The 17,219-nt window shown below is 41.9% G+C and overlaps 1 protein-coding gene across 3 annotated transcripts in view; it reads left to right on the top strand.

The window, feature by feature from the left end:
• Nucleotides 1–15,689, top strand: part of LOC113178324 (cytochrome P450 2J2-like) — a 54,751-nt gene extending 39,062 nt beyond the window's left edge. For all 3 annotated transcript variants that reach the window (XM_077803713.1, XM_077803714.1, XM_077803715.1), the window contains 3 exons: nt 2,308–2,495; nt 5,318–5,456; nt 15,173–15,689. In XM_077803713.1, coding sequence (XP_077659839.1) covers nt 2,308–2,495; nt 5,318–5,456; nt 15,173–15,351 — 506 coding nt within the window. In that variant the 3' untranslated portion in view covers nt 15,352–15,689. The remainder of the gene's footprint in view (nt 1–2,307; nt 2,496–5,317; nt 5,457–15,172) is intronic.
• The last annotated feature ends 1,530 nt before the right edge of the window (nt 15,690–17,219 follow it).

Below are 17,219 nucleotides of genomic sequence, written 5' to 3'. Positions count from 1 at the left end.
CGGGGAGAGATTTTATGTGACTTCCCCGCTATATGGGGGATGGTCTAAACGACACAGACCTGTTCTATCGCTGAATGAGCCGCAATCTGTCGAAAACTGGTGAGGGTGACTCTCCAAGATGGTGGCTGCTGGCTTCCTTGATGGGCTGACTGGTGTGGATGACAGAACTGGACTGCATCCTTCCCCGTCTCAAACCCAGAACTCAGCCCGGGGCACAGTGAGGGGACAGCCGGCAGGAGCCCACAGAATCTGCAGCGCCATTTCTCTGCGTTGCTAACTCGCCGTTTGTAGGGACTCCGTTTCCCAGCATGCCGCAGTCTCTAGCAGTGGGGCGGGCCGCTGAATAAACAGCTTGAATCTCCGGGCAGACAGTTCACTCGCGTTTGAGCCCCAGTAACTGAACCTCGGGCGATGGAAATCCTTCTTCTAGGTTTCGGAGCATCTCAATTTTGCTAGAAATGCCTAACAAGATAGCTTTTGACCGTTCTAACTTGTCATTCACCCGCGCAGTGACGCGGTACACGGGGGGTGATGCACTCCATTCGCCGCCATTTTCAAAAAATTGATTCTTCCATTCTTTTAAGCAATCCCTTCCTCTTTCCCCCTGTTAATGCCCAGACACATTTTTGGTACTGTTTTCTTTTTCTTTTTTCCAGTGTTAAGCTTCAATCCCAGGGCCACATGCATGCAAGGCAAGCTGTCTGCCACCCCACAGAGCCATATCCCCAGCCTGTCTAGACTCATTAGTCTGGTAATAATGCCCTCTGATATGCCATTTTCTGCCTGTCCTGCCTCAGCCACACCCATCCTGCATTGGTGTTTTCACTGAATTCTGTGTCATTTTCTTGATGCCTCTAAGTCACCATATCTGGTCTTCCTTCTGTAAAGAATATGCTTTCTGAGTTTCTCCACATGGTGAATCTCCAACTCTTCTAAAAGAATTCTTCTAATACTACTACCTAAGATGTTTCTTCATTCCTGGTCATTTCTAGAGATGATCAGGACACCTCTATTGCCATGCTTAGAGCACATTATATATATAGATTCCCCCACAGACTGTTATTTCTTCAACTCAATGGCTATTCCCAACATTTTTATTTCTCCAGGTTCTAGAAAAGTTTGGACAGGTGGAGGGTGGAAACAGTCATGGCATGGTTTCTCGAACTGTGGGTTACAATTTATTAATGAGTCATAAGATCAATTGAGTAGATCAAGGTCAATGTCCCTACTCCCCCAAAATAAAAATAGAGCAGACTGAAGTGCTTGCCATCTACTAAGGATATATTTGTTAATAAAACATTACTTATCTCACATAATAATTTACAAATGCATGCTTTATATGTGTGTGTATGCGTGTGTGTGTGTGTGTATACACACACACATACATACATACATATAGCCACACTTGATCCCAGAAAAGTACCTTTAACTGGACAGTCAGGTAGCCAGCTCAAATCTCTATGACTGTAGAAAAGGAGGCAAATATATTTGAAGACAGCTAGCAGTTTCCATGAGCTGAGCCATGCTGATCCTGATCCTGTTTAATACTTACCTAAATGAGTTCATGTAATTCTGAAAACATAATTCACATGAAAGTTGACTTAGCCTCACTAATCAGATGAAAAAAATGAGGCTCAAAGGATCTGAGTACCTTGCAGCCATAACGTTGTAGAGAAAGAGTCTGCTATTCACTATCTACTCCCATGCTACCCTTGAGAAGTGAGAGTCTTCAGAGTTGCTAGGATCCAAATATTTGTGTCTTCCTCAATAAATCCCTGTGTGGAAACCTAATTATCAGAGTGGTGGTATTGGGAGGTGATGAGCCTTCATGTATGGCATTAGTGCCCCTATGAAATATTCCCAGCAAGCTGCCTTGTTCCTTGCAACATGTGAGGACACAGCAACTAGGTGCCACCTCTGAACCAGAAAGTGGGTCCTCCCCAGGAACCAAATATGCTGGTGCTTTGATCTTAGACAGCCCAGGATCCAGATCTATGAGAAATAAATTTCTGTTGTTTTTAAGCCACTCTACTTATGGCACTTTATCATAGAAGCCTGAATAAGAAAAGACCCTACTATGAGCTTAGCCACACTGATCCTGGGCATTTCATTCCTTAGACTCAAGGAAAGTGACTGAGTTGACAATTTTCTGATTAAGCCCTTTGAAGGGTTAAGGAACATTTTATTTCTTTGCATCCTGGCCACTATTTGAAATACCACAGGTGAGATCTGATAGAACAACCCTACATCATTGGAAGAAACTATTAAAGGTTCAAAAAATAATAGAATCTCCCTCTTCTCTTCCAGAAAAAGTGCATGCTGAGATTGACAGAGTGCTTGGCCAGTGGCAGCAGCCAAGCATGGCTGCCAGAGAGTTCATGCCCTATATCAATGCTGTCATCCATGAGGTGCAGAGAATGGGCAACATCATCCCTCTGAATGTCCCCAGGGAAGTGGTGGTTGATACCACTTTGGCTGGATACTACCTGCCAAAGGTAATGAAGCACACCCAGCCCCAGAATTCAAGCCTGTCTTTGAGACCATCATAGAACTTGCATTTATATTTGAAAAGTCAAATATGTTCCTATCCCAAAGAATCACCTAGATGGGGAGATACATTATACTTGATATAATACTAACTTTTTTTCCATGGATTTTACCAGATATAGGTATTAAGGGGAATAGAGGAGGAAAGATTCCTAACTCAAATGTGTTTAAGCCAAGACTAGTTTTGTTTTGCTTGTTGTGGGACTTCTCAGTGTTCTCACTCTGTGATGTGCACTGTGGCTCATGATGGCACACAGCAGGCAGCAAAGTCTCTGTCAGATTTTGCCACAGTCCTGTTCTTTACCTTGGAGAGCATCTCTCAGAACTAGGGACCTTCCAGACTTTGGAAAATGTGGAAGGACATTTGAGATTACCTGGTCCCAAACCACATTAATGCTGATGTTTCTAATATCATGTCCCCACAGGTATTTTTCCAGCTTTTACCTACAGCCCCATGACGGGGAACTCTCCATTTCATAAAAGAAGCTACTCCAGTTGTACATTGTTCATGATTAGAACGGGAGAGCAAGGAACGAATATTTATTCAGGCATGATTACATGTCATGGACTAGCCTCTTTCAAAATATCTTAGTTCTCAGGACAACCATTATTCCCATCTTATAGATTGGGAAGTTGAGTCTCAGGGAAATTAAGCTTGCATGACATCTCAACTATGAAGTGACAATAGCTGGATCTAGAACCAGAGCTGTTCTAATTATTTGTATGACTTGATGCTCCCTCCACAGGACTGTTTTGCTTTGACTTAAACAAAAACAAAAACAAAAAACTCCTTTTAATTTTTCCCTACAGGTCTCTATTAAATCCCCTGGCTTCACTAACAGAATTCAGATCACACTCCACCCACCACTTTTAAGATCTCTGCAGAGGGCTCTCCTGGGTCCCCCAGGGTTCTTTCTCTATGATGCACACTTACAGTTCCTTCCTTGCTACTGGATCTATTCTAGTTTGTCCAAGTCCCTCCACATTTGTTGTACTTGGGAACAACAAGAGTTGTTCAGAGTTAGAATAGAAGAGATTCCCAGTGACTCCTTGGTGACTGTCACTGCAGAGCCAGGAAATGCAGCTGCTATAAGAACTATTTTCTTCCTGATGAAACTTCTCATGGATGAAGGCTGAGGCCTGAGTTCCCAACCAGGTGCTGTTTGCATTTTTCTAGCCATTCATTTCACTCCAGAGAATCAGCCAATCTCACTAGATGAATTCTACCACTGGTTTTTCACATCAACTTTAACAATCCTCCTGGGCTCTGAGAAATATAATTGATTACATGCAATGGAGGCTAGGAGCCATGGCTTTGACATCAGATAGACCTAGTTCACATGACTCTACCTCTCCCCACCAACACGTGGCTCTGAGCACATTATTTAACCACTCACAGCTGCAATTTCTTCATCTGCAAAATGCATTTGAGCCCACCCTATAGGATCCACGTGAAGTAAAATGGGACCCTACATGCTGAGCCTCGTACTCAAAGTAACAGTTATTTGGCAAATATTCATTAAGTATCTGAAGTACTTAGATCTAGAAAAATAACTCTGAGAAAAATAGTCATGCTTACAAAATATACCAACCATGCTAACTGTCCCAAGGAAAATACTCACTGCCTCTGTAAAGATGCTTCCAGCATTTCCCAGGGGGCGTGAGGAACAGGTGCTGGAAGGATCTGGGGAAGCTTGCCTCTGAAGGAAGTAATGCTGGAGCTGAGGATTAAAGGATTGCTGGGAGTGGTTGATGGCAAAGTGGGGGAAGAGAACATTTCCAGGCAAGGTGAGCAGTATTTAAAAAGTCATTGAAATGAATGGAAACTTGACCTGTGTTATAGGTCACTGTAGTGGGAGCTCAAGAAGAAAAGGAGAAGCCCTGAGAGGTTAGGCAATGGATCTGTGACTAGGAGTGTGGGAAGCTATTGAATACCAAGTTTGAGGTCTGAGTGGGTGGGGGTTGTCATAGATTTAAGCCCTATTCAAAGCACACTCTGCTTTCAGGGTGTGGAGCGAATTGAAAAGGGCAACAGAGGATGTGGGGCATAGGTAGAAAGTGATTACAAGAATCTGGATGACCAAGGTGGAAGCTTGAACTAAGGTGGTGGTGGACATTCCCTAATGGAGGTGAGGGAATCAGGGGGCATTGAAAGAAGTGTCAAGCATGACTGATGGGTTGGATGAGGTAGTGAGAGGAGGCTCACTCTAGTGACTCCAGGGTTTCTTGTCATATATCTTGATGGACAGGGATTCTTTTCCCTGGATATCTGCTTCTACTACTCAAATAGCTTTTGGGACTGGGCACAGCCTTCAACACACTGGAGGGAAGAGAATGCAGAAGCAGAGGTGAAAGATGCATTTCCCCCCCTTTGTAGAGCTGCCTTCCTTATCACTTCACTGACTAGCTGGGTTGATTTAATTACTGTGTGGACCCAGAAGCTGTCACATAATTCTCTCATGGATGCTTATAGGTCCCTTCCCCAGACCTACACTGACTTTTTTCCTGCAGAGTAGCTTCATTATGCATTCAAGAGTAGCCAAAACTCCCGGGTAAAATTCTCAAAAGACAATTCTAATTTATCCTTCTAAGTTCTCCCACACAAAGAGATGGGTCCTGGAAGGTTGAGCTCAGCAGATGGTGGGTTGGGAGAGTGGGGAAGCTTATAGAATGTGCTCAGACCCCAGCATGGGGCGCTGAGAACTACCTACCTTTGCCTAGATGTGTGGTGTGGGTCAAGTCCTGCCTGACTCTTCACTGCCTTCTCTAGGGGACCATGATCCTGACCAATTTGACTGCTTTGCACAAGGACCCCAACGAGTGGGCCACCCCTGACACATTCAATCCTGAGCATTTTCTGGAGAATGGACAGTTTAAGAAAAAGGAATGCTTCCTGCCTTTCTCAATGGGTGAGTTTGGATGAACAGGAGTTGGGGAGGGCAGAGTTCCTCCCTCAGCCCTTCCTTCCTCTCCTGTCTGCAATCCTTTGCTCTTGTTGGGGAGTCTCCAGAGGGTCCTGCCTAGGGTGACTCCATCTCACTATTGTTCAAAGTTCAACATCCTCTGGTCCAGGCCTGGCCTCAGACCGTCTTTACTTCCCAAGCCCTCCTGGCTGCTGGTGGAGATTTCAGCCTCTCTTAGTTCTGTTTTCCAGAATGCTGAGGGCAGAGACTCAGACCTTGCCTCTTGGTCACAAAGTTGGATATCTTCCCTTTTTATAAAGTTTTTAATTGTCACAATTTCTTTTTAAGTGTTTTCCTCTCCCAAAGAAATAGATCTGGTACTGGTGGGGTGGCAGCAAAGGAGGGAAGCTCTTGATTCACTGTCCTGGGTAGTAGACAGTGACTCTAAATGCTCCCAGCTTGGCTAGGTTGGGCTCTGCTCTGTAAGCGCTTCCTGAAAATGTCCTTTTGTCCTTTGTAAGTTTAGTTTCCTTTTCAAAATGTAGTTAATACATCTGTATGATATGCAGCCGTAAAGTGGATACAATGAAACAATGAAACCCCCCATCTCTCTCTCTCCCATCCCCCACTCCTATTTTCTAGCCAGCCCGTTCCCAAAGAATATTTCAAACTTATAGCCTTGTAAAATCAATAATTACATGTTTTAGTCCAGATAATGAGTTTGATATGTTACATAAATTATTTCAAATGATTTCTCAATTCCTTTATTTTATAAATATCTCAATTATGTCAGATATTCAGTCCATTTCATAATGATGAATGAAACAGAAGACAAACAGATGCCCTCAGAGAGCATAAGTCATACTGCAACCTTAGAAGGTTCAAATTTATCACCACTTTAGAGGTATGAAATTTAGGCCCAAACACATGTGATAATGAATTCATAAAACTCATGAAGCAGACCTAAGGCTAAATAAATGTCAACCAGATTTATCAAAAGTTAAAATTTATGTTCCTCCTAACACCATCTTCTGAAAATAACTAAATGCTACAGTGAAAACACACTGTAGAATACATGATAATTTGCTTATTATTCATTTAAAATATGCATTGACTTTATGAGACAGTATGTTTTGACTACTGATAACAGTAAAAGCTTAGAAAGGAAGAACTCTCTTTCATGGCCCTGAGTTTCCAATTCCTTTTCTTTCCCACTATGCTGCACTGCCCTAGGTGTGTCTGGGTTGATCTGATTAGAACTTCTTTGTCTTGCTCATCTGGTTCTACCCTCACCTTTGCTCACATTGGACAAGTCACCGCTAATGTGAAAAGGTGGTATAAGATATAGGAATGTCTGCCAGTCTTCCTGTCTGCTGTAGTTTCAAACTTTGTATTACAGCACAAAGTTTCAAGTGTATGTTTCAATTACTGTGATCCTTCTTGCTTCTTGCATCTTGGATTCATAAAATGTTGCAATACTAGAAATCTGACCCTTTAGCATTACACAATTGTTTCACCTGCTGTTTACTGCAACTGTGATGAGAGGAATCATAATAGAGATGGCTTTAAGAGAAAGATGGATTCTCTTGACCTTCTGATACCCAGATAGATTCCTTCCCTTCATATTGCCAAAACCTCTTACTCATAGTTGTTTCATGTCTTCTTCTGTTTTAAAACAGTCTTCCTTCTGTGTTAGCAAAAGGATAAAAAGAGCAGCACACAGTGACTCTCTGGTGCTTTGCTACTGAGAATTATATTACACCCTCTTCATCACAGGCTTCATTTGCAAGTGTATTATCTCAAGCAATCCTTACAGCAAACTAGTTATTAATACTTACACAGGAAACTAAATCTGAGAGAGTTGTTTCTTTCCGAGATCAGATGGCCCCAAAATTGGTAGGCTAGGACCTAAGACTCAAGTTTTTATACTTTTAATTTAGTGCTCTCTCCAGTACAACTAGAATGTAACTTACTTTTCCATTTTAAGAGTCATTGAGTTTATACCACGTGTATCAGCTAGTATTTTGCTGCAAAACAAACAATCTAAAACTCCTGGGGCTTTATAAGGTTGTGTTATTGCTCACAGGTCTACAGATAAGGTATGTGGCTTTCCTGTTCTTGACTGGGCTGTCTTATATGTTTGGCAGGTCAAGTATCTGAAGACTGATTTCAGCTGGGACAACAGTGTTCTTTTCTCTCATTCTCTAGCAAGCTAGCCTGGTTTTTTCACATGGTGGTGATTAGTCCCCAGAGAGAATAGAAGCACATTGTGGCCCATTAAGGTCCAGGCTGGAAACTGTCAAGCCTTGACTCCCTCTACTTTCTAATGGCTGATGCCAGTCACAAGGCCAGCCTCAGTTAAAGAGAACGAAGAATTGCTAGAACTTTGATTAGATGAGCTATGAAGTCATGCTGTAAATAATGTAGAACTGAGGCAGGGGAGAAATGGAGGTGTTTTGTTCTCAGCATCTCTCTTTTTGATAGAAGACTAAAATTCAGAGAGTGCAGGCAATTTGCCTGGGGATTCCCACAGAAGATGTGGCAGAATGAGGATCAGTTGACTTTAACAGCAGCTAGAAACCTAGAAATATCCAGTGAATCAACATGGTTAAAACTCATCTGTCTGGTTTTTCTACCAGACTTTCATCTTAGACATACAGTTTTCTTTCCTCACTCTGAAGGAGTTTAAGTTCGCAATGAGCTGAACACCATAGAGGAAGTGAGTTGGCAGAGAAAACTTGCTCACCTTATGGTGGCTGGGGAACCAAGAGAGGAAGGGGCTTAGGGTCTCAATATTCCCTTCAAGGGCACACACCTCCAATGACCTCCCAGTAGATACACCTTCTAAAGTGTCTACCATCGCCCAATGGCACCAGAGGCTGACAGACAAGCCTTTAGCACATGGACTTCAGAGGACATGTAAGATCTACACTTATCATTCTGTCCCTGGCCTCCAAAAGCTCATGTCCATCTCACAATGCAAAGTACATTCAGTTCATCTAAGAGTCCCTCAAATATTAACTTTTCTAGCATTGCTAGATAGGCCAAGTCCAACGTCTTTTCTGAGACTCATACAAACTATTAGCTGTGACCCACTGAAAAAAAGGTAAAAAAGAAAAACAACAACAACAAAAAATTGCATGCTTCCTAGATTCCTAGCTTCCCAGCCCAGGAGAAACATTCTCATTGCATTTAAGTTTCTGAGTTGAGTGACCATGGCTCTAACTGTAATGTCTGGCATATGGAGAAAAGCAATGTGGAGTTCCTGAAGATTGCTAGTGCTCCACTCCCAAGTTTGATTCTTAAATTACTAGTGCAGGCCACATCTTCTAGACCCCTCCCCACCCAGTGTGGAGGAGAAGGTCTTACAATGCAACTCCACTGCAGCATCCCAGTGTCTCTGAGCCTCTGAATCCCTGCATCAGCATTAAACCAAGTCAATTTAGACATTTCTAGCTCATTCACAATGAGCCATCTTTTGATCCATATTTCAGCCAACCAACCAAATACACTGTTAGCATCCCCCTTTTTGAAAATATTTATTTTTTAATTTTAGGTGGACACAATATCTTTATTTTTTTTATGTAGCTGAGAATTGAACCCAGTGCTTCACGCATGCTAGGCAAATGCCCTACCACTTGAGCCACATCCCCAGCTCCATTAGCACCCCTTTTAAACTCTGCAAATAAATCAAGGGCAGAAGCTCTGCTTAATGGGTTCATATCAATAAATTCAGCCTGAACCAACTTTATGTTCCTTCCGCCATTAGCCCACATCATTAAAATCCATTTTCACACATGTGCTCTAGACCTCTGCTTGTATGAATTAGAAAATTTGAGAAGTTCATTTGCACTGTAGTGCACCTCCCCAGGAGTCACACAGTGCCCCTTGCCTCTAGGTGTCTGTTGATACTGAAGTCTGATTACCAGTCTAGAGGCAAAAATGGGTGGTTGGGTTGGGTCCTGAGGAATACCAGCATTGTCCTCTTAGTAACTGTGTCAGGGAAGGTCACTTCTGTTTCCTTGGGCAATGCTGGATTAGTCCCTTCAGGCAGAGGTGGAAAGGCCAGTAGCATAGGGGAAGAGTTGGGGGTGCTGCTGTCACTGAGGGTGGGGAGGCCACCACTTCCTCTGGCAAAATAAACTCCTCATAACTTAGGAGTTCAGTGTCCCCATCCTCATCAGAGTCTGCCCACAGGTCCCCATTCCAATTTTTAGTATGCCATTATTTCCATGTAGTGCTTTCATTTTAACTGCAGATACCCTTCCAAGTTGAGACTTCAATTTGTACTATAATCCAGCCAATTACATGATGAGGGATTGGGTTTTGGCAACTTCAGCCTTATGTCTGCCAGAGAAAAGATTCTCCTTCAGGGCATACTTGGAAGAGTTCAGGTTACTTATGTAAATTTGGCACTGGGAAATTGAATCTCTGAACACATTGTTTTCCTTTACTATTATGTCCAGTGATGCTAGGGACAACCAGCCAACATCATTATATTCCTTGGTTTTCTTAAAAATGTTTATAAGTATCATGTATAGAATTGCTGGATTCCCTGTCAGTCACATTGAATGTGTTTCCTTTTTGTCTTATGAAACAATTTAGACCATAGACTATCAGTACTTTCTTCAGGAGAGTCTTTAGATACTTTAGGTTTAGACAAATTAGAGAGCCACTTCCAGATACCATAAAACCAATTAAAGAAATTCATCATTACAGTTCTGTGTCTTTGGAGCTCCTTCTGGTACCCAAATCTGTATTAAGGCTCTCTAGAGAAATAGAATCAGTTAGGAAAGAAGATTTATTAGATGCACTTACATGGTCAGAGGATAGTCTCACAGTAGTCATTTGCAAGTTGGAGAACTGGGGAAATCAGTAACTAATCAGTCCAAGAAGCCGAAAATCTTACAATGGGAGGGACCAATGACCCAACCCCTGTAGGAGGCTGAAAGCCCAGAAGCCCTCTGGAGAGTCTCTGGTGTGAGTCCACTTTCAAAGGCTGTAGAAGCTGGTGTCTGGTGTCGGCAGGTGATGGTATCAGCAAAATTCCCAGCTGCTCAAGAAGAATTGAGCTGGCAAATTCAGGCAAGCTTTCCCCATCTTCCTCTATCTATTTCTTCTGGGCCCCCAGCCATGGGACTGTGCCACCTACATTCAAAGCAGGTCTGCTCCTCTCATTTTACTGAGCCAGGTGCCAAATATCTCTGGAAACATTTCACATACAACCCAGAATTGTGCTTCACCAGCTTTTTAGGTTTCTCAGTCTAGTCAGGTTGATCACCAAAATTACCCATCCTACAGATCTAAGCTATGAAATCAAAGAGTCCTAGATTTCATCCTTTTAAAACAAATTCATACCTATTATCCACCTGGGACCTTTGCCCTGCTATTTGACATAGGAGACAAATGTTTCACATGTTTTGCAAGTGAGATAGGTTTAGCTTTGTGAGGATGGATTGTTTAGTCACTCAGTGGTCGCTGATGGAACCAGTTCTTTAACTGTGGTTTTTTTCTTTAATTGTCCAATTTTATCAAGATACATACATGGATTCTTCTAGGAGAATCTTGGCAATTTATAATACAACTAATTTGTTATCAAATCATACTATTTCTGATAGGTAGTAAGATAAAATGTGAGGAAGAGAGACGAATTAGACTCAGGCTGGAGGGAAATAGGCACAAAATAATATAATAATGACATAATTGGGGGCCATTTACATTTACTAAGCACTTCTGCACATGTGATCTAATTTTATTTCCTCAATAACCTGCATTTTTCTGGTAAGTGAGGACAAAATAAAGGCCTTAACAAATTTAACAAATTTTCAAGAAAATTTAATTACAAAGGAAAAAGACAAGTAGTAAAAATCAGCTTATAGGATTAACAGCAGTGAATTATTCCCATTATGGCTCCCAGTGGAATTGCCTCTAGGATAAAGAGGAAATATCAAAATGTTAACAGAGGTAGGGTTTGATTTATGGTATTACAAACACCCTTTATTATCTTCTTGGTATTTTTATTTGTGTGTGTGTGTGTTCATTGCGCTTTTGGATGAATATGTACTAGGAAGAAAGTAAGCTATTAAAAGTGCACATAGAAAAGATGGTGGTAGCTACTGGTTTGGAGCATTGCAGCCTAAGTGTGTTGAAGAGGATGTTCACTCAGGGAAGTGAGCAGGAGAAGCCTAGAGCAGGCATTAGATTGGAATTGGAGGCTGCCTATATGAACTCAGATATTCAGTAGATAAATAGATACAGAAATGGATATGGACAGAAATATGGGTGTGTATATACATAATTCAGTAAATACTCATGTTATATACACATATATATTCCCCTGCGCTGTCCACTGAGATGACCTAGAACAACAACAACCAGAAAGCAACAAGCATGTCTAATGCCCAGACCTTGATTTTTGATTTCTGCATATCATTATCCAGTAAAAGCAACCAGAACACCTGGAAGAATGGCTCATTCCAGGGCTGGGGAAGGGTAAATATTAAATCAACCTGTAACATGATGTTGTCCTAAAAAGTCAGGAAATGTCAACTTGCATGGGCATCAGATGGCCAAATCAGGAATATTCTGAGCATCAACACGAGTTAACAATGAGCAACAGATTATGACCCTTTGAATAAAAAGAGGAACCCATGAATCCATACTGATATAAATAAATGAGTGGATAAATAAATGGGGAGGATAACAAGCATTTGAATGCTGGTAAGTGTAGAAGGAATGAGAGAATTTTAAAGTCATTATGTGGCAGCCACCTGTGATAAATAATTTGGCCAAGATATGACAATGGAAATTAATGAATGAAAAGTTAATGAGGACTGGTTTATTCATGGAATCCCAAAATATTTTTAGCTCCATAAAGAAAAAAAGTAATTTCACAGGGGGAGATTATTAGATACTACCTTAATCAAGCTATCACAAATAATGACAGGAATCAAAATCACGTACCACCTGATAGGATGGAATGAGAAGATAGCACCACTTTTTTGATATTCCTACCAACACTGCGGAACTTCACAACCTGAATCTGTTTATGAGGAAGCGTGAGAGACATTTCCAAAATGGGTCTATAATCTTTAAAATGCCAAGGCCATGACACTTACATAAAGACTGAGGAGTTATTCCAGACTTAAGGACTCTAAGCACACAGGACATTAAAATGCAATACCTGATGTTGAACTGGACCCTTTTACAATAAAGGACATTATTGGAACAATTGGAAAAACCTGAATGGGATCTGAGGCTAAAGTGATGGTCATGCATCAGTGTTAATTTCCTGCCGCTGACAGTTTGCTGGTGCTGGGATTGAACTCAGGGCCTCACACATGCTAGGCAAGCACTTTCACCACTGAGTCACATCCCCAGCCCCCACTGACAGTTATTTTGGAGGATGTTCTTGCTTATAAGAATTACACACTAAATTTTTTCATGGGTGATATGGATGATTTACTTTCAAGAAATTCAGGAGAACTTTTTGTTTTTTTTTGTAAGTTTTCTATACATTTAAAAACATATCAAAATAAAAAGCACATTATGATAAGTATCACAGTAAAAGAATTATATGGAAAGAATTATATGGAAAACTACTTGAGTAACACTACCACCAAAAAATTTTACTTAAAAGTTGACTTTTAAATTGCATTCTACTATGTTTCGAGAATTAATCAGATTCCTTTAATGATGCACTATTGTACACCTATAGTGTTTATTATTAACCAGGAGACATTTTACAACACTTTGTTATGCTATATAGTTTGTCAACATATTGGGCTTATTTGGATTCAGTGTATAGCCCAATCAAATTATGTAAAATAAAGTTTTTATCTTAAACACACATGCAAATCTTCATTATTGCATGCAGAAATTACTTGTCCCATCACATGGCTAGGAAGTGAGAGGAACTGACCTTGATCTGCGTCCTTCTGCCTCCGCTTCTCCACACATAACAGGGTGTGGGACCTGGCCAAGGCAGTGCAGAGTCAGCCACGGAGAGAAGAGCTTCCAGTCCTGGGCTCCATGTTGAAAGCAAAGGTCTTCATCAAGACCCACTCTAGGGGTGATGGGCAGTGCCTATATAGAGGGCCATCCACCCTCTAGAGAGACATTGGGCATAAGAGAAAGGTGATTTAAATGCTCTGAAGTTTATTTAGTTATATTCTGGACTTTCTTTTAAGAACTGAAAATCAATACACGGTTTTGTTGTCTGATTTTGTCATTATTTGTTAAATCGGTTTTGAAAGCCTTTTAGGCTAGACATCTGCTTTCTTGGCCAGCCCTGTCCTCCCACTTCTGCTTTGTTGTAACCAAAGGAAAGCCTGAATAAACCCTCCAGCTTCACTTGCTTTCAGTTGACTTTAAAATATGCTCATTTTGGAGGTCACGCAGCTGAGCCATGTATTTTCAGTTTCCCACTAGCTTTGCTGCAGACAACACCTGTGACTGGTGGTCATGATGATTCTGGTTGTCTGGGCTGCTTTCCAAGGACTTTAAAGGCCACATTTGTGAAAAGTATGAACTCTTCCTTTGGACATGCAGATATCTGATGGGTGACGAAATTTGGGATAGAAAAGCATGCATCTCTGCCTTCACATTGCATCTGCCTCCTTTGCTACTTTAACCATTGAGTCAGATTTACTGTTGAGTCATATGGTAAGGAGTGTGTGTCTGGAATCAGTGTTGCAAAGTTGATTAGTCCTAACTTTACCTAATCTGTCTCTTCCCCTTTCAAGGCTGAAGACAACAAGATAAGAGTAACTAAGATATTATTGAAATTACAGACATCAGGATCACCAATCACCAACTCTTACAGGCCACCAGAGTGGAACCTAGAAGTCCCCAGTTGTCAGTCCTTCCCTTTCCTTGGCTGTCTTTCTTCCCCCCTCCCCTGGGGATTAAAGTTGCTTACACCTAGGCTGGGTTGAGATGGTCTTGTTGGCATGGCCTCCATCTTCTTGACTGGCTTGCTTTCTTTTCAAATCTTTTTCCTTGTGTCAACAGCTTACCCTTGAGTGAGTGGCAACTACATGAACCTGGGCCACAGTTACCCATACTCTGTGTTACCCGGGGGAATGGCTTTAACATGCATCTTTATTCACAGAAAAAAATTCAAGAGGCAGAATGATAAGGAGAACAGATTTTTTCAGGTTTAAGGAACCTGATATTTTTGGCTGTTTTTTGTTTTTTTCTGGTTTCAATTCTCCATCTTCTGGGTGCTCAGGGGTGAGGAAAGCTTTCATTAGAGAGACGTTTATAAGAAAAGTGAAACACAAGACAGTAAAATACAAAGGCAGATTTAGTGATCCAGAGAACCTATCAGTTTCAGCTCCTTGGAAGTGTTTCCTCAGTAGTTTTCATTTTCTCATTCTGAGGAAATACAGAAGCTAAAGGAATTTGGAGCTTTAATTTCAAAAGGCAATCTGTTTCAAATGCTGCAGAAAATCAAGTTATCAGGATGTTGCCCTTCATTTCAGAGGAAGTCAGTTTCAGTTCACCTTCACCCCAGAACTGCCTAAAACTGTTTCCCTCCTCCCAAAGCAAATGTGGTCCTAGACTCTGCATTCTGTTCTTTGGTGAACCCAGAGCGTGGTCAGACTTTAAAAAGGTGCTGGGCATAAAGCCCAGGTCTGCTCAGGAGGGAGAGGCAAGTAGCCCCTGTTTGGAACCATGTCAGCTGAGAAGACAACTCCTCTTCTGTGTTTGTCTTTCAGGAAAACGCGGATGCCTTGGAGAACAGTTGGCTAAGACCGAGCTATTTATTTTTTTCACTTCCCTTTTACAAAAATTTACCTTCAAGCCCCCAGACAATGAGAAGTTGAGCCTGGAGTTCAGAATGGGCCTCACTGTCTCCCCTGTCAGCCACCACATCTGCGCTATCCCTAGGGGATGATGCTGTTGGAGAAGGAAAAGGAAAGACAGGGGGAAAAAAAATAACTGCAGGTGCTTTGGAGCTGCTGGTGCCTGCTCAGATGTTTGGAACAGAATGAAAGTGATGCCAGGGAAAGAGGAAAGAAGCTGGACTAAAAGGAAGCTGGATCCAAACCCTGGTTCTGCCATCTCCCCCTATAGCCCTGGAAAAATCACTTGTGTGTTCATTGATTTACCTTCTCATCCAGGAGGTGAAAAATGATTTCCCTTCAAAAAAAAAAAAAAAAGGTCCTGTAAGAATTAAAGGAAACAATGGATTCTAAGTGATTCCTACACCATAAAAACATATCCTAAGAATAATGACTACAGTCCTGCCTACTTCCCGCCTCCTTCCTTGGCCATGTATCTGCTTCTAGCTGGTTGACATAGCTCAGGTTGAAGTGGTGCAAGACAGGCAATGAGATTCAAAGTGGAATTCTGGGGGCAACCATGGAGACAGACTATAAAGTCTCTCTCATTTGTGTCGGCTTTATCTTGTTTTGGTCTTAGAAAGGTCCCCTGGCTAGTGACCAAGGGATGAGTCTATTCACAGGAAGTGGAAGCAACAGTTTCTATGATTTGCACAAGGGAGCACCACCTTGGCGTTAGAAGGAGGCCCAATAGGGTGTGACCACAATGAACTCAACCTGGAAATCAGGTTTGGAGAATAAAAGTGAAAAGAGTTTGTCTTATAGTACCTCTGTTTTGAGTCCTCCATCAGACACTGATTCCCATAATGTTTCACATTGGATTTAACTGTAAGCTTTTGTTGGCTAATATTCCACCCTATAGTCTGGTAGAGCATTTTATAGCAGAATATCAGAAATGCCAGAATCCTGCCACAAAATAGAGGATCAGAGACTGTCCAAGAAGTTTTAGCCCCAACCCCAGAGCAGACCTACCAACCAGCCTGGTAAACTGGACTTAACTTCATCCAAAGGTCTGACCTTCCTCCTTTCCTTCCTTTTTTCTCTCCCTCTCTCTCCGTCTCTCTCCCTCCCTCCCTCCCGCTTTCTTTCTCCAAAGATTTCTTAAAGTGGCTAGATCTAGGTAATTTAATAGCTCATAACTGTCACCAGCTGTTTGTGGGTTGTATGTGGGTCACAGGGCATGGTAGCCTCATGGATAGAGACATCTGTGAATGGCCAGTGGACATTTACTCTGGTCAGTTGCCCAGGGATAATGTAAATTTCTTTCCCACTCTGCGGGGCCCACACAGCACCTGAGATGGGTGTTATCTGCCAAAATGTCAATCAACCTGCTGACTGCAGGACATCATGAAGCAAAACTAAGCCCTTGAAACTCCATCCCTGCCTTTGATGTATCCCCTTAAATAAACTACCAGAGGTATTTTCCCTTTGTCTAGTTCCAGAACCCATGTGGACTAGATCTATCAGAGGCTTCATCTTGTGTAAATATATTTCTGAGTTTTTGTGTTTTGTTATTTGCTAATTATCTGAGATTGTAGTTTTAGGGTGGCTTGGATTCCCCTGGGCAGAAAGAACCTTCCAGAGAAGCTGGTCTTCGTCCCCTTTCGGGACACAAACAAAACAGCCAGGAGGTCTTGGGTTTTTCCCACGTGATGCTTAGAATGCAGGAAAAGTGAGATGGTATCTTAGGGTGGTTTTGATTTGCATTTCTCTGATTGCTAGAGATGGTGAGCATCTCACTCCAGTAAGATTGGCAGCCATTATGAAGTCAAACAACAATAAGTGTTGGCGAGGATGTGGGGAAAAGGGTACACTGCTGGTGGGACTGCAAAATGGTGAGGCCAATTTGGAAAGCAGTATGGAGATTCCTGGGAAAGCTGGGAATGGATCCACCATTTGACCCAGCTATCGCCCTCCTCGG

Source organism: Urocitellus parryii, chromosome 11 (assembly GCF_045843805.1).
Source record: "Urocitellus parryii isolate mUroPar1 chromosome 11, mUroPar1.hap1, whole genome shotgun sequence".
Classification (NCBI taxonomy): Eukaryota; Metazoa; Chordata; class Mammalia; order Rodentia; family Sciuridae; genus Urocitellus; species Urocitellus parryii.
This window is presented reverse-complemented; position numbering and strand designations above follow the sequence as displayed.